The 18,683-nt window shown below is 39.4% G+C and overlaps 1 protein-coding gene across 2 annotated transcripts in view; it reads right to left on the minus strand.

Moving 5' to 3' along the window:
• Window positions 1–2,063: 2,063 nt before the first annotated feature.
• Window positions 2,064–18,683, minus strand: part of LOC126473279 (elongator complex protein 2) — an 82,638-nt gene continuing 66,018 nt past the window's right edge. For both annotated transcript variants that reach the window (XM_050100234.1, XM_050100233.1), the window contains exons 10-12: window positions 8,065–8,204; window positions 7,595–7,922; window positions 2,064–2,244 (exon numbers count right to left, since the gene is read on the minus strand). In XM_050100234.1, coding sequence (XP_049956191.1) covers window positions 2,115–2,244; window positions 7,595–7,922; window positions 8,065–8,204 — 598 coding nt within the window. In that variant the 3' untranslated portion in view covers window positions 2,064–2,114. The remainder of the gene's footprint in view (window positions 2,245–7,594; window positions 7,923–8,064; window positions 8,205–18,683) is intronic.

An 18,683-nucleotide genomic window follows, 5' to 3' on the forward strand; every position in this document is an offset into this window, starting at 1 on the left:
TGACTGCACCTACTTGCCCTACCCTCTCTCCACCTCATCCTGTCTGCAGCTCATGGTCTAGTGGCTAGCATTGCTACCTCTGGATCACAGGGTCCCGGGTTCGATTCCTGGCCGGGTTGGGGATTTTCTCTACCCGGGGACTGGGTGTTTGTGTTGTCCTCATCATTTCATCATCATCCTCATCATTTGTGACTGTGGTTAGATTGGACTGTGAAAAAATTGGAATTTGGAAAAACTGGGACTTTGTACAGGCACTGACGACGTGCAGTTGAGAACCCCACAAACCAAACATCATCCACCTTATCCTTGTGCACTTTACAGTGCCACTTCACTGCCCCCCACCCCTACCCTACCATCCCTCCCTCTCCCTGTGCCAGCCTTCTCCTCACCCCCACCCAGTTATCAGTCCCATCATGCACTGCTGCTGCTGCTGCTTCTCGCAATGTGGCTTCAGCTGCCAGAGGCTGCAGTCATGTGTGTGTGTGTGTGTGTGTGTGTGTGTGTGTGTGTGTGTGCGCGCGCGCGCGTCCTATTTTTGACAAAGGTCTTGTTGGCCAAAAGCTTATTTGTGACAGTCTTTTTGTTCATGTTTATCTACGACTCAGCATCTCCTCTATGGTGAGAAGCATTTTCCCTTTTCATAATATTCATTCTCACCTACACACTCTGGGGAGGTGGAGGGGGAGGGGCACTGAAACATACCAATATACGATCATTAGGATTTTTATTTCACTTATCTGATCATTTTAAATCAATTTATAACACTTTCATTAATTTCATTTCATTTTTATTGAGCACACAAACATCTGTGCTCCGGTTCAACTGCTACTAGTCAATACTTGAACATAAATCATTAACAATTCTCTTTTTGTAATTCCAGAATACTGTTCCTAAGAAGTGAAACTAACTTTTCTTTTCTATTTACGCAAAAAACTCGTGTACATATTAGGAACATTTTCCAGCTAATAATTCTCAGATATAAGTGACATTGTAAAATGCATTGTTAGCAAATGTATCATGTAAATGTAACAGTGTGGGAGGACTGAACTAATATCTAGTTTTTTACTGTCAGTTTGTAAACCCCGACAAGTTTTTGATTGTAATCTTAAAATTTTCTGTTTGTAATAATGAATGACATCACCTGTAATAATTAGAACAATATTTATGCACAGGCAAATCAGCCATGGAGGGCCAGTTTTGTTACAGATTTTCACGGTGACAGTTTTGTGACAGTTCTGTAACAGTTTCTGTGCAATAAACATGTAATTGTGAAAGTGAAACTGTGTGTCAACCCAATTACTTGACTTTTCTCTTGGCATACCAAATCATCAGCTATGCGTCAAGAGCTCAGGAGCTTCCAGCAAATTTGGTGGAGCAGATATGCATAACTCTTTTCACAACCATTCCAGTGTTGGAGTTTGGCAAAAAGTGAAGATGAGCATTTTCTGCTAATTGTTATATCCAGAATAGCCCCATATTATTTCAACCAGCCATTTGGGGACCCTCATATCAACTGAATAGCAGCATGTTATGACCCCACCCAAGATCCCAGAGTGCACAGCCTACCATTCCAAAGCAGTCATTAGTGTAGCTGATGGTGTGCAACACATCTACACAGTCTGCAGTGGATTGACCAGGTCCTTACATGTAAATCTCACTTTATTGTGAAGTGTGTATAAAAAGGAAGATTCAGATTTAAAGCCCATCGATGATGAGGCACAGAGCCCAACCTTGAATTTGGACTGGTTTTAAAGGAAATAGGCTGCATCTTTTTCAAAAGAACTAGCCCAGCATTTCCCATAACCAACTAAGGGAATCTACAGAAAACATGGCAAAAAAGTATTATCAACATCTGAAGATAAGGAGCCAAAATGGTTTTTTTGCATTAAAACTTGAGGAAATGGAAAACAAAAAAAAATATGTTAAAGACCAGTGACAGAGAAAACTGTAAAACTGAATTAAAATGGCAAAATAGTACAGGTATATTGCTGCAAACAGAAAAGAGGATTGGGGAGAAGGATGCATAGGAGGAGTGAGAAAGGAGGAGAGAGGGAAAGAAAGAGAATGATATAAAAAATATGTATTTCAAAATCCATAGGCAATGAATAAAAAATTTAATTAAGATCTACAAGCTGAATCCTCACAATGTGGTCAGCACCACAACTAGCTAGTTGTAGCCTAGGTGATTCTTCATTCTCCACTGGTCTAAAAGCCACTCTTTTCACTGTAAGATGATGAGCAGAACTATACTCAAATTAAGGCAAAACATTAACATGTTCAGGAAAAAAATGTTTTCAATACATTACACATACACTCTTCCTAAAGAAGAATTTAAGCCTTTTGACTCAAAAGTTAAATTCAAAAATTTATTAAGAGATAGTTGATTTCTCGTCAAACCATTCATTCCAGCCACTAATTAAGAGACTAATGATTATGCTACCTTTGCACGGTCAAAATACCAAGGTTCTTTAAAAATCCGATCAGTGAGCAGGCCAGACCTCAAAATATTTTCAAGAAGACATGTTTTTGATAAACAGGTGGAAATCAATTTTGCCTAGTTCCTTATAATAAGTTTACAAGGTAAAAATTTTATACAAATACTCAAAGTAACATGCATTTTACGTATATTTATATAACTCTCAAAATTAGATATAGTGTTTAAAATCTGGCCTTGGCAAAGGAATTATCTACAGCAGTCATATGCCGGAAATGAATGAGGCTCACGTAAGATTTATACTTTTCTTAAATGAATTGCTATCGCTCTCTATTTCCTCGAGATGCGCCTATCTTCACAGACAAAACTTTCATTTATAAATTAATGTGATTGTACTTCTGAAAACAATTATCAAACAGAAAACATTCTGCTCCATAAGCTTTCAATGTAGGTCTTCACTGAAAATCCTCATCCCTATTCACTTCCACCAAAAGATGAGAAGATCTCATTCTTAAATGACACTATTTAAATGTTGGTCAATATCCAATATAGGAACATAAAATTTCCTTTATCATATCCTTTCTTTAAAATTAAATTTTATTTTATTTGCTGCTCCACTAAATGTATCATTTACAATTTTCATTTCCTACCCTTTCCTAGAAATGCAAAAGCTAGATGTCAAGACTATAGAAGGATTAAATGTGTTTGTTTTAGTACTTACTGATCAGTATATTAAGTTCAATCACTCAAAGCCCCCATAGCATATTACATACATACAAAAAAAAAAAAAATCACGATATCAAACCCACTTACTTTTTCGGCTTCTAGACAACATCCTGCTTGTCACCAAAAATGTTAATCTTGCTTTCTTCAAAGTTTCCAATGACAATATTATTGAAAGGATAGACTGCTACTCATGACATAGCGACAATGTTGAGTCGCAAACAGATAGTGTGTTTTTTGTCTAATTCAGATGGAAGGTCTTTTTGGCCAAAAGCTTACTTGTTTGACAGTCTTTTTGTTGTGCCTATCAACAACTCAACTACATGGTGAGTAACAATCCATCCTTTTCGTAATATAGTCAATATTCCATCCCGGACCTTCAAAAACCACACGTTGGACCTGATTCTTTCACAAGCACTTCACTCAGACCGGTCAATATTTAGATCTGACCTTTCAGCTTCTCTCCTCCCTTTCTACTCCATTCTGCATTATCACTCCCTTTCAGCTTTGGCTAAGTGAGCATCATGCTTTTGTCATGGAAGAGTATATTCGTAATGGCGTTTCTGTGAGTAGAAGTCAGTGGGCATTTCGCATTCGGTTCAAATGTGACTGACATTCTGTTCCTCGTAGAAAAACTATTCAATTTTGGGTATCAGAATTTAGAGAATCAGGTCCTGCACTGAAAAGAAAATCTACTGGCTGACCTCGGACAGTAACAATGCTGGAAAATGTGGTGAGTGTGAGAGTGTCCATCCATCAATCTCCAAAGAGTTCAGCACTAAAACATGCAGCTGTCCTGAGATTGTCATATAGAGGAGTTTAAGAAGAATCCCGCACAATGATTGTCACAAGCACTTCTAGAAATTTTGTGAGAGTTGTTTCATAGATGGCTGCTCATGAGGAGACATCACCTGGCCCCAAAGTCACTCAATTTATCACCCTGTAATTTTTTTCTTTGGGGACACTTCAAGACTCAAGTGTACAAACGTTGCCCCCACAACCCTGAAAGTGCTTAAAGTCCTTATTACTCAAAGCACCTAAACCATAGACCTATGCACCAGCACCCTTATCTGTAACTACAGGCTGATTCACGTAGACCTATTACATCATCCAAGTGGGATATACCCTGCATGCATGTGCAGTAGACAGTGATAACACGTGAAACACAAACAGAACTGTCTGATCTCTTCTAAAGTCATTCGTTCTACCACACGAAACACAAGGGGGACCATGTGACATATTGGAACGTCATCTGTTCGAATTATTTATATGACTCAAGATGCCTATTTCATAAGAAAATGTTTATCCTTATTTATTAAGTAATTGTTATTCTCTTATGTAGGTTACTACTGTTCTGAATTACAGACATAACAGTTAATTTCATATTTACACAGCATTATGCATATGGAGGATCCACTTCTATTTGAAGCTATTGCCCTGGTAGTGACAGTAATTCTTCGGATTAGGGCATAACAATGCTGAGTTCAATCCTGGCTGAAAAGAAGGGACAAAGGCAGGGGATTATATTCACTGCTTATGAAAGAACTGAGGCTCAAAGATCCACATGAATTTTGGAGCTTCGTGAGGTTGGACATAGATTGTTTCGAGAAGCTGCTGTCTATGATAGGAGATGGAATTAGCAAGTGTGACACAGTCATGAGGGAGGCTGCCTCACATTCTCAAAAGTAAGAATTAAATCATATGTCTGTATGTTTTGTGATTATACCAGCCTAGCTCACAAACAAAATACCGGTAAATGCCCTGTAATTTTGCAGGCTGGATGTAACATTACATTTCATGGTGACTGGGGAATCTTTTAAGAGTCTGGCTTTTAGCCACGGAATAGCACAGCCCACCATTTCAAAAGTAGTTGTGGATACACAAACTGCAATTTGCAACACTTTAAATGACCAATACTTAAAGGTGTACTTGTGTTATTTTTCCAAGTTTGGACTATGTATGTGCTACTAAGAGTTTTGCAGTCCTTGTCTGTCGCACTGGACCAAACTGCAAGAACTTTCTCCTTTTCTTTGCCAGTTTCTCTTTTCTGGCATTCTGAAATCAGGCAAGAGATGCAGTCAAATCAAACCTGAACTTTCGTAAACTAAGGCATTATGATACAAACCGATAATCACCGTATAATGCATATTACTCAGAAAGAAAAGATTTCTGACTACCTTATTATCATACAACGGGTCATACATTCATCTTTCCCCGCTGTACACCTGATTTAAGATGCTTAACGCCTCTTTGCTCCAATTCATTTCTAGAATATGAAGCTATCAATAGAAAAAGTCCTTTCACAAATAGCTAGTATAAAAGAGTCTACGGCAAAAAAAGTTTCTTTTCTGCATTTATGAAACCTGCTAACTGAAAAAAAAAGTGTGGAAAATCCCCAACATGAAAAATCCCCAACACGAAAATCTGAAATCAGCTACTAGCCACCTAACACTAGCCGCCTAACATTAACCAAACAACATGCAGAAACCACTGTGGTACACCCTTCTGCATGTGTGCGAGTTATCGCTGCCAACTGCACCTGCGTGGATTGATGGGAGTTTAGAACTGCTCTCTATCCTGGCACGGATAATGTCTGCTAATTTTCGTAGTTACACCCATTCTACCACTAGATGGTTGTCCCGCCAGACCAGTACCATTTGCAGTGGATCGTCGTGTAATACCCACTTAAAGGTACACCTGCCCAACAAGTGGCTGAAATTCCACTGGAAATGCCATGAAGAAAGGCTTCGCCAATCTGTCAACAATGGAGTAAGCTATTTACCAGACGAAGTTTTAAAATGGAGTACGCTATTTACCAGACGAAGTTTTAAAAACCAGCTATTGTAATATGGCATAGTATTTGTTGTTCACAAATAAAAGTATTTACTCTGGTGGACCCTGTACTTGCCTGTCTGCTGTTCAATGCCTTTTTGTGTTGAGTACTGGTCTCTCTGTATGAAGATATTTATATCTCACTCTAGATTAGCTGCAGCCATTTCTTAAACATTTACTTTCTTCTCATCTTCATCATACCCCTCCCCCGTCTATATCTTTTCTTCTCTTTTTTCAGTCTCGAAAAAGTCTGCATTTGCAAACTGTGATTTATTCTGAATTTATTTGTTATCTTTGACTTACTCATTATCAGTACCTCATTGAATGTGGATTCAATAAAGGAATAAAGGCAACAATAGCATTTCCCAGTCTCATGACGGACTGTTTGAAAAATAATTCACTTCTTAATTAGTTTTGAAGGATTTCTGAATGCAGAAACGAGTACAGGGAGATCGATGATAATGTGATACTGCAAGTGTCAATCTTAGCGTCTATGTTGTTCATCCTGTATTTCCAGAATGTTCGCTACTGTATAGATGGAGTTATTTTCTGCAAATGACATTAAATTAGCCTGTCAATCCTGAGCAATGTGAAGGAAATACTGAGCAATAATTTTGATATGGAGAATGAACAAATCCCAAGTAAATATGAAGTGTGTGTGTTCCACCTGCAGCCTGCAATGAACTGCATATAAGCTTTGATAGTGTCGATGATATGACATCTGTACAAAAATCTCTTAAGTCACCATTGTCCAATCTCTGTCATTTAAGCAGCACTGCAAGAATGCATAAAAGAAATTCAACTCCAAAGCACTCCTCGATAAGTTAACAAGAAGCCAACTATAGTATTGATGTAAATAATCTTACGTTCCTCTACCATTCTGCTGGCACATTCCACCAAAGAATGCTGTGATCTCCTATGGAGAAAACTATATCCCAGCAACTAAGATTCATGAGCAATTGAATAAGGCCATTAAATCTGGCAACTGATCTTTCACGTCAACTCTATCCAGATGTTGTCTGTATTGTCAAATATTGGAGCACAAGACTTAAAAAGGAAAGCAGTTAAGACAGCTATTTTCCAAAAGATCATATCCTACAAATGCTTGATATAGCACAGCTTTTCAAAACGCACACCGAACGAATTTCAAATCTGACCAACACAAATGATATGTAATGCAATGACTGGAAACCTCCAGCATTTCTGTGAAATAGCAAGAATAATGGAAATAAAAACATTATAAAAACCTGTCTTTCTCTCTCTCTCTCTTTCTTTTCTTTTTATTTCTTTTGTTCCTTAAATCCCTTACTTTACCCTATTTTTGGTGAAGCAATCTTCAAAAATTCTAAATCCTTAAGATCCACCAAAGTACTTTAATTTCTATGTCAGTCAGTCCTACTCCAGTTTTTCCTAAGGCACAGTATGTCAGCACAGTTAATGCTTTACTATTTTAAATTTTCATCAAACACACACACACACACACACACACACACACACACACACACACACACACACACACACTCTTCAGGGTTTCAACTGACTTTTTTTTCTATGTAACAAGTTCACAAATAAATACAACACTATAAATTTAAGAGAAAAGGATACTTATTACCTAAAATCAAGCACTTGGTCCATTCAGAAAGATTCCATTCATATATCATTATTATTCCAGAATCAAGTCCCACAGCCAGAACATGAGCATTTTCATCAGTGGGTAAATGAGGTGCAAATGCCAGTGCAGTTACTGACTGTCCTTTCAGCTCCAAAGGTACTGTCCTGCTTTCCCCTTTTACATTCCAAATGGCCACTTTGCCATCACGGGATCCAGTTGCAAAGTGAGATGAATCATGAGTCCAGGCACAGCACCATATAATACGAGTATGTATGCCTGACTTTTTATCTGATCCAACAACTAATTCATATCTTTCGCTGTCTGGAAAATATTTTCACAAAGTTATTATAATACAGAATTATTATAAAACCAGGAAAAGAAATTATTTCAATAAAATAACTTCAATTAGAATTCCAAGTCAAGCAACATATTAATCACATAATAATACAGATCATCATCTTACTGGCAGTTCGCTGAAACAAGCCCCAACGTCTGTCTCGTGACACAGATAGTAAGTACACACCATCAGGAGAAAAGGCCAACTGTGTCACAGTCAACTGGTGAAAAGTGAGCTTCTGATACTGCTGCCATGAGTCCACTTGCCTAAAGAAGATTTGAAGGGCTAGTGACATCTGCTAACTGAAAAATGTAACTATTACAAATACACTGATCAACTAGAAAATTTTGACCACTGACACGCTATCAATATAAACCCATTCCAAGGAATAGCAGTCACCTGGCGAGGAATGACTACTCGTCAGACACATGCACGGAGCACACAGTATCAGTAAGCATGCTGTCCCTGTGTAGAATGGGAAAGGTGTGTCATCTATCCGAGTTCGACCAAGGGAAGATCACAAAGGCCTGGAGGCTTGGCATAAGCATTTCAGAAACTGCATGAACTGTCGGGTGTACAAGAAGTGCTTTGGGGATACCTTTAATAAGTGACACAACCAATGAGAAACAATGTCCAAACGTCGTGGGGTTGGCGGCCACCACTCATTAAAGATGTTGGATGTCGTAGGCTGGGCAGACTGCTAAAACAGAACAGGTGGTGAACTGTGGTAGAACTAACATCAGACTTTAATCCTGGGCAGAGTACAAGTGTGTCTGAACACACAGTGCACCAAACACTCCTAATGATGGGCCTCTGCACCCGAAGACCCATGCAAGTGCCAAAGTTAACACCACGACATCGGCAACTATGTCTAAAATGGGCAAATGATCATCAGCACAAGACATTGGTGTAGTGGCAGAGCTCTGCATGGTCTAATGAATTCTGATACAGTTTTCATCAGTCTGATGGGAGAGCACGAATCTGCTGTCTTCCAGGAGAACAGCCCCTTGATACTTCTGCTGCGGGTTGGAGACAAGCTAGTGGGTGCTCCTGTATGCTCTGAGGAACATTTATAAGGGCATCCATGGGTCCAGTGGAGCTCATGCAAGGCACCATTACCACCAAGGAGTGTCATACACTGGTTGCAGACCACATACACCCCTTCATAACGATAATGTTTTCTGATGGCAGTGGCATTTTTCAACAAGATAATTTGCCATGACACAAGGCCACGAGTGATGGAGTGGTTTGAGAAACACATTGGTGAGTTCCAATTGACGTAGTGGCCGGATCTGAACCCGATCAAACAAACATGTGATGTGATTGAATGTGGCATTACAGCTCATCGTTCCTGTTCACTGTAATTTATCGGAATTAGGTGACTTGTGTGTGCACATGTGATGAAAACTCCTCTAGTAACCTACCAAGACCTCACTGCTTCCATGCCATGATGCATCACTGCTGTTATTCCTGCCAAAGGTGAACATACTGGCTATTCGTAGGTGGTCATAATGTTCTGGCTGACCAGTGTATTAACACTAAATAATACAAAACTGGTTGTAATTATGTCAAACATCACAAACATTTATGTTTGTTCAGTAAATGAATAAAAAGAACAGCAACTATCCAATACTAACATTATATCAACAAATTGAATAATTTGAGGAAAACAACTTTGGAAACAATCATCAATGTTGTTGCTTAACTATACCTAAATATGTGTGTTTCTTTCTGACCTCCCTTTACCACAAACTTTTCTCTCTTCCCCTTTTTCTTCCTTTCAACTACAAATGAGTGCACTGCTTTCGCTTTTCCTCCCTCAGTCCCATTCTCTCTTACCAAGAAATTTTTCTCATCCTCTCTTATCTAGTCATTCTCAGGCAACACTGACTAAGCAATTGAAGAGCACTTTTTCAGAAATCGATAAATTCAAAATGTACTTTACTGAGGAAACACATTTTTTTTAAATTTCACATGAAGTAGTAATTACATAAATGAGATAATTTAATATTTGCACTACTTTCGTAAGCACGATTCTGGCTATGCATTTGAATTTCCTAAAATTATCATTCTAAAGTTTCCAAGTTTTTTCAGAAGTTGATACATGCAAAGATGGAGGCTAAAATTTTGGTTAATGTACACATTGAAAGCGATTTTTTCCTACTTGTTTTTATCTTTAACATTAATTACAAAGAAAGTTACTTTACTGTTCATTTTGCATAGAAAAACAATAACGCATTACAATGTCACACCTTAGTATCACACTTTTTCCTTAATATTTGATAAGCTGAAGTGAAAATGGTAACAAACAATTGACATAGAACACAAAACACTGGCTACAGCAATACTGAAGTGGAAATCTATTGATCACTTTCAATAAGCTCCTTATAAAACTCTTCTGCTCCTTATGGTATATTAAAATGCCTCATAAGTTTTAGGACATCCGTATTCTTTTCTTTGCCAACCATGTTCTTCTTTTCCAGTGTGGCTGCTTTCCTCACTTCCTGGCTGCAGTTTCTGGATTTTCATACTTCAAAATCTACAAGACTACATTTTAAGTGTCCGATACTGACAACAATATCTTCTTCTTAGACTTTTCATAAGTCATCAATCGCTGAGCAGTTATTTTGAAAGATATCTTAGATCAGGTGCAATGGAGTTGAGGTCCTTTGCTTCCCAATCTTTATTTTGTATCTTGACAATGCCTTTTTGTTTCAGCATTTTACAGTACTCATTCGGTGAACACATATCTTACTTTTTTGGTAGTCTTCTTCCACTCTACCAAACAGTCTGTCAAGAGGCATATAGCTGTGATCACGAATAGAAAATAAGGTACCAGCTTATTAAATTTTCTGCTTTCTTCCATGAAGATCAATGGTGTGCACACCATTGGCAGTCCCCAATAATCTGTCTTTCCTTCTGATCCTGCCCGGTAAGTCTCCCCTGACCCGGGGTTCTGGGAGACTTTTCTAAATTGTACCCCTTTCCCTAAACATCTCCAGTTCTTTTCCTTCACCCCTCTTCCTTCCCCTTCAACTCTTCTGCCAGAAGAATGAGCAAACGGGTCTGAAAGCTTGTAAAAGTTAAATCCTTGTGTGTGTGTGTGTGTGTGTGTGTGTGTGTGTGTGTGTGTGTGTGTGTGTGTGTGTGCTGCCACCACTTGGTGAGTAGATTTTTTTATCAATCCATTTACATTTATTATCAATAATTGATTATTTTTGTTGTTATTTTAACCACATTTGTATTTTCCTCCTTCATTACTGCATAGAACTCTTTTTGTACAATGTTTGTGCAACTAGTAGTTTATTACTAACTGATTTTTTTTCTTCAGATTGTGTGCCTTTTTTTAATTTCAGTAGACAATTTTGCATGTTGAGCATGAATCTGTATGGGGAATTTTAAATGTCAAGTAAAGCAGTGACAGAAAATATGTTTTTACTTCAATAAAGAGCAAGTAGGAAGACCTGACACTTCCCTTTTTTTACAGAAATGTTTCCACATTTTGACTGTATTCAGTTAGGATTGTAAATATCCCCTTTTGGACTTTTTCTTTGAATAGTGTCTCTCTCTACACCTGAATGTTTTGATATCATTCCTTATAACTTGTATAACTTTCTTATCTTCAGTAGTGCTGTGGCCTGCCCTTCCATTTTCAGCTGATAGCTTCCCTATTACATGAAATTTATTGGCCAAATTTGAGAGTGTTTCTTTGGGTACCTTATGTTGCTTGAAATTTTGGAGCCCATACAGATACTGTCTGGTCATCTATTTTTCCTTGTACTGTCCTTTCTCAGACCAATATTCTTCTGTTTTGCTTCTTTCTTGATGTTCCTGCATTCTGGTGATGTGATTATCACATATTTCAGTAACAATTTATCATACTCAGTTTTGTTTAAACTATTTATGTAACAATGAAAAGCTGTGATATCATCATATGTGAGGTCTGCTTGTTCTGCATTCTTTTCTTCCTAAGGCTTTTTGGTTCACTGGTATGTCTGGCAGCCCATTCCAAAGTGCATTATCTGGCATTTTGTTGTTCTTACTGCACTGCTTCTTTTGGATGATTTCACTCTCAGCCAGGAATTCTTGCAACCAACGCACTCAGTCAAATATACAACATTTTCTGAATCACTTCTATTAACTTCCATTTCATAGTTTAACAACCTACTCTTTTACTGCAAACTTCTCCTTAACACAGGTATGTTGTTGTGTAAATGACTAATTTATAATGTTGGTTCCGGTAGCAAATACTTCCCTATACCGTGACCGCACCCCTCCCTCCCTCCCTCTCCACAGAAACCTCTCTCACATTATTATTGACAATGATGTCCTTGGCTGAGAGCACATACTGAGTTTTGTAAAAGCTCATTTTCAACATACAATAACAACAGCAAATGTTGCATTTCAACCATACAATTTCAACAGGTCATGCATGGCAACAAGCTTGACTTGTAACTACAAAAATCTCAGTTCTAGAATACTGGGCAGTTATTTGTTTTTAAATAAATGCTCCTCAATTTTGAAGAAAATAATTCAAATGACACAGTTTCAGAGACTTTACTGGTTGTCTCATACAGGTAAGATTTTATGTATACAGACCGAATCGCTGAGTGAAAATTTGTACCAAGGCACAGAACTGAACCGGGGTCTCCTGTTTACTAGGCAGGTGCATTAGCCACTAAGCCATCTTGGCACAACAGTTCACACTGCTTCGGCAATTCTGTTCGTGTGTAAAGGGATTTAAAGTAGACTGGGGTGGCAGTGAGACTTTGGATCGAAGTGGGAGGCGTGCCGGGGTAATCTGTGCAGTTGTGTGAACCATTGTGCTAAAGTGGCTTAGTGGCTAGTGCACCTGCCTGGTAAGCAGGAGGCCCAGGTTTGATTCCCAGCTTTGGTACAAAATTTCACCCACTTCTTCAGTCTATGTACAAGGGTGGTTTGAAAAGTTCTCTGAATCACCACGAGAGTCAGCACTAGCGCAACGAGTTGTTCATGTGATATTCATTGGATTGTTGCCTGTAAACACGTGCCGTGTCAGTGCTCTTGGAAGAGAGCTGTGGTGGTGACGTGGCTCTGTTGTTGTTCCCGCGAGTGATTTGCAAATAAAGAAAAAAATCAAAATTTAAAAAAAAATAAAAAATAAAATAAATTAAAAAAAAAAAAAAAAAAATCGAGATTTTAGCAGTGATTAAGTACTTCGTAAAGAAAGGTATGAAAGCAAATAACAATCATGCCAATTTCCAGAATACACTGAGGGACTCTGCTTCTTCATATTCAACTGTTGCCAAGTGGAAAAATGAATTTAAATTTGGTTGGGAAAGCTTAAATGATGATTCGCACAGTGGTCAGCCAAGATGTGTGACTACTCCAGAAATCATTGTAAAAGTGCACAAAATTGTCATGGAGGATCGACGACTGAAAGTGCGTGAAATTGCTCACGCTTGCCATATGTCATCTGAAAGGATATATCACATTTTAACTGCAGAATTAGAAATGAAAAAATTATCTGCAAGATGATTGCCACAACTCTTGATGCTGGATCAAAAATGTGTGAGAATGGACATATCAGAACAATGTTTGGCCCGTTTTAGGAGAAATGAACAAGATTTTTTGCGCCTGTTTGTGACCACAGAAACTTGGGTGCATTACTATACCCTAGAGACAAAACAACAGTCAAAACAGTGGAAACATGCTGATTCTCCGCCACCAAAGAAAGCAAAGACAATTCCTTCGGCGGGAAAGGTCATAGCATCAGTGTTCTGGGATGCGAAGGGGATTCTGTTCGTAGATTATATCCCCACTGGGCAAAAAATTACTGGAGAATAATATGCTAACCTCCTGGACAAATTGCAACAAAAGATACGCGAAAAAAGGCCAGGTTGAGCAAGGAAGGTTTTAAGCACTATGTGACTTTGAACATCTGAGGTTATCAGTCCCCTAGACTTAGAACTACTTAAACCTAACTAACCTAAGGACATCGCACACATGGATGGAAGGAAGAAAATCCTCTTCCATCAAGACAATATGTGTCCGCACATGTGTCGCCATGGCAAACTAAGGTATGAATTGTTGCCACAACTGCCTTATTCACCTGATATGGCTACGTCATACTTCAATTTCTTCCCAAAACTGAAAATTTTTCTTGGTGGACGAAGATTCACTTCAAACAAAGAATTGATAGCCGGAGTTGACAACTATTTTGCAGGCCTGTAGGAAACTCATTTTTGGGATGGGATCAAGGCTCTGGAACATCATTGAACTAAGTGCATTAATGTAAAAGGAGACAACATTGAAAATAAAAAAAATGTTTCAGTGCTGTAAGTTCTTTTTTTTTTTTTTTTTGCTATTCTGTTCTGAGAACTTTTCAAACCATCCTCGTACACAAGAAAACGATTGTTTTCTTTTTTCAAAATATGTCACAAATGTGTGAATTTGCAATCTTCAATGATATACAACACTTCCAATACCTGTAACAGATACTGAAAAATCCAGCAGAGCTAGTTCATAGAAGTCAGTATTTGGTGCAGTTGCCATGAGTAGCCAATGACAAAAGAGTCAATAAATTATATGTTTCCAGAGATGAATTTTAGCTAATGTCTTCTTTATAACCAAAGCACAACCTCAGATTGCCCAGATTGTTGTATATCCGAAACGAAGGCTGTCAGTAGCCAGTGACAACAACTGCTGATCTGTTAGTGCTCCTTACTTTTCTCATGGAAATTTACAATAGCCTTGTGTGTCCCAATGTAACCACAACCACAAGCTGAAATACACAGGATGTATAAAATATGAATGTCAATTATTAGTATGTTATGCAGAAAGGCAAGTTAGTCATTTCTAAAGAGGAATATCCTGTCCAAAATGCGGCACTGAAGTTTGAGAACAGTATTGACAAAGTTTTTTTCAATCATAATTATTTGTATAAGGTGCATGGACTGCACCTGTAGAATGCTTAGCTGGTTTAGTGGGATCGTGAACTGCTCATTTTTCAAGGAAGAACACATGTCCAGAAATTTCACGTTTCACATATCAGTATGTACATCTATAACATCTGAGGGGGGGGGGGGGGGGGTGCGGGGGGAAATAATAATAATAATAATTCAAAAGGAGTGCAAAATTTCTATCTCCACTTGATGGTAGGGTGTACATCAGCAATGTAAAGACTTAAACAAACAGTGAAGTAAGTGCAACTGTGCACTCATCATTTTAGTTGCAGTATGGAGCTGTGCAAGAAGGTGATTACATGAGTAGTATACATCATTGTCTTCATATTACCCCACAGAAAACTGTGAACAGCTGCAAAATTTTCTGACTGTGGTGGAAATGAACAGATCCCCTTTTCACAATCCACCAATCTCTCTCTCTCTCTCTCTCTCTCTCTCTCTCTCTCTCTCTCTCTGTGTGTGTGTGTGTGTGTGTGTGTGTGTGTGTGTGTGTGTGTGTGTGTGTGTGTGTGTGTGTGTCATCCACATGGAGCAGCATAATTGCTTCAAAGTGATCTGGAGCTCTGTTGTTTTGCAATCATATTTCCTGACAAACGTTTTTTGACAATACGTCCAATACAGTAGGAAGTGTGAATGTGGATTTTATGCCTAAATATGATTGTTGTGCTAGTTTACAGAGGTGTCTTCAGTGAATGTGCATTCATCAGTGAGTAGCAAAAATGTCTGAGATTGTGACTGAAATACACAAGGCTGTCAATACAATTGCACAATGGATAGACACCAACTACTATGGTGACAGCTGTTGTGTACAAACAATAGTTCAACAAGTTAGAATGACACGTGACTATATATGGCTTCCCAATGACGTGTATCATAACATCTTCCACAGAAGCAATGGTCTGAATTGAAAGTAGATGCGCATTATCATTTCCAACACCTAACACCGGCAGAAGTGCAGACTAATTGGTAAAATATTCAAAAGGCATACCATATGAAAATTTCTCAATTTCAGATAGAACAGTTTCTTCAAAGAGTAAATGAAACAAGCAAACAACATGTACTTTTCAATTCACACATTCTACAGCTTTGAAATTACCCGAGGTGCAAGCTACAGTATTTACTTACAATTTTCTTGCCTCTATTATTCTCCTTTCAGCTGTTCTTTATGTCAAATGGTGTGGAGTAGTTCTGTTAGGGAAACATTTCCATACACAATCATACACAAGCTTTGCTATTTCCATCACTTTTATGATATATAAACAGCAAATCAATCCTTTCACTACTTGTGTTATAACATGGTCCACAACATTACTGCACTCAGTTATAGTAAGGACAAAAAAAATGCTATTAGGCACAGCCTGTGCATCCACCTCTCACAGGCAGCTAACATGATGCATCAGTAATTTGGTTACTAAACACAACCTGAAGAAGCTCTCGAGTCCAACCACCTTAAATATCCACACACTACAGCCTCAAAATTACGCATTCCCAGACAGGGGTCCCTTTTGAAAAATGACCAGTTTGCTGCTCCTTGTAAAGCAGTTTACGTAGACTGATGGAAAAAATTGCAACCCCAAAAAATAATTAACGTAGAGTAATGAAATTTTGGGAATACATTTGTCTTTTGGTAACATAAAGGGGCGTTCAAAAAGAAATGAGCCAAATTCTGGAATGCGCAAACCAGTGACAGGAGGGTAATATCGTGGTCTGTATTGAAGGTGTGGTTCCGAACAGTGTGTGGAAGTTCACAGCCCATCGCTAGAGGGCACGCATGCATGTCACGTGACTATACAGAACTAGCAGCAGCATGCATCAATCGTCCAATGCTGCCAGTCGCATTGCAAACAGTGACATGGAGGTGTCAACAGAGCAAAGAGGTGTTGTTCATTTACCGACAGTGGAGGTAGTAGGAAGAACAGACTTTCATCAACAAATGTCACAAGTGTACGGCAAACTCTGCAAGTCCCGTGCAAGGGTCAAGACATGGCACAAGTGCTTCATGGAAGGACGGGTGTCGTTAGCCAATGACGTACGGTCTGGAGCACCACACTGCATTACAGATGACATCGTACAGCTGGTGGATGCGCTCATTACACAGGACCGCCAAGTGACAGAGAAAGCCATAGCCGTCATGGTCAGATTGAGCATCGGAAGTGTTCACACCAACATGAAGGAACGATTGCACATGCACAAAGTGTGTGCCCAACAGGTGCCCCACAGTCTTCAACCACACCAGGAAGCATGTTGAATGGCCCACTGTCTTGCTCATCTGCAGCACTATGCTCGGGGAGGGAATGCGTTCCTGGCACGAGTAATGTCTGGAGATGAGTCATGGTGTCATCACTTCGAACCAGAATCAAAATGACAAAGTCTCCAGGGGAAGAATCCAGGGTCACCACCACCAAAAACGCCAAGGCCATCTGCACGAGTGCAGGAAAAGTTATGCTGACATTCTTCTTTGACCAAGATGGACCCCTGTTGATTCACTTCCTGCAGCATGGGACAACAGTGAATGCCCAGTGTTACTCCAAAACCTTGACTACCTTTCGTCAAGTAATGAAATCAAGATGACCAGGCAATCTCACCCATGGGCCATTCTGCTCCACGATAATGCAAAGCCTCATACAGCTGACACGGTCGTGGCACTCCTGCAGAAATTCAAAATGGAAGGTTCTCGGCCACCCTCCATACAGTCCGGACCTCTCTCCCTGTGATTACGCCAATTTGTGTCCCCTTAAAAAGACTCTGAGGGGCAAACAATTCACCTCAGATAACGACATCAAGCTGTACGCGCGGAACTGGTTAACATCACTGACCTGGGAATTTTATGAGACAGCCATTCACTGCCTTGTGTCACAGTGGGATATGTGTCTCAACAGCCAGGGTCAATACTTCTAATATACAGGTACTAGTTTCTGTAATTATGCCAGCCCGTTTCTTTTTTAACTCCCCTCATATGTAAGTGATTAACAGTGCAAGATCACAGGTTAATGTATGCATGAGATAAGCCATTGCAAATGTGAAATGATGGTACATTAATAATCAGTGTAACCACTAGAGTGTTGAATGAAAGCATGCAAACATGCATGTGTTGTGCTGTACAGGTGTCAGATATCAGTTTCTGGAATGGAGTTCCATGTCTGTTGCACTTGGTCAGTCAGTACGGGATGGTTAATGTTTCTTGTGGAGATCTGGTGATCGAGCAGGCCAAGGCAGCATGTTGACTTACTGCAGAACGTGTTTGGTTACAACAGCAGTGTGTGGGCAAACGTTATCCTGGTGGAGACCACTCCCTGGAATGCTTTTCAGGAATGGCAGCATGACAGACTGATGCACAATTTTGCAATCTGTGTCTGTGGGGCAACCGCTAGAGTGCTCCAGATGTTATATGAAATTGCACCCCAGACCATAACTCCAGATGTACATCCAGTGTGTCCAGCACAGAGACTGGTTGATTGCAGTCCCTCAACTGGCCTCCTCCTAACCACCACACGGCCATCACTGGCACCGCGGCAGAACCAGCTTTCATTACAAAATATAACAGACGTCCACCCTGCTGTCCAACGTGCTCTCAAATGGCAGTGATTTGGGGTTGGTTGAATGCACAACACTACTGGGCATCTGGCTCAGAGTATGCTTGAACTAAGTGATTTGTAACAGTTTGTTGTGTCACTGTGGTACTAACTACTGCTCAAATTGCTGCTGCAGATGCAGTACGATGCACCAGTGCCACACGCCAAACACGATGGTCTCTCTCGGTACTGTCATGTGGCAGTCCAGGGCCCAGTTTTGTTGCAACCA

This window comes from Schistocerca serialis, chromosome 4 (assembly GCF_023864345.2).
Source record: "Schistocerca serialis cubense isolate TAMUIC-IGC-003099 chromosome 4, iqSchSeri2.2, whole genome shotgun sequence".
Lineage (NCBI taxonomy): Eukaryota > Metazoa > Arthropoda > Insecta > Orthoptera > Acrididae > Schistocerca > Schistocerca serialis.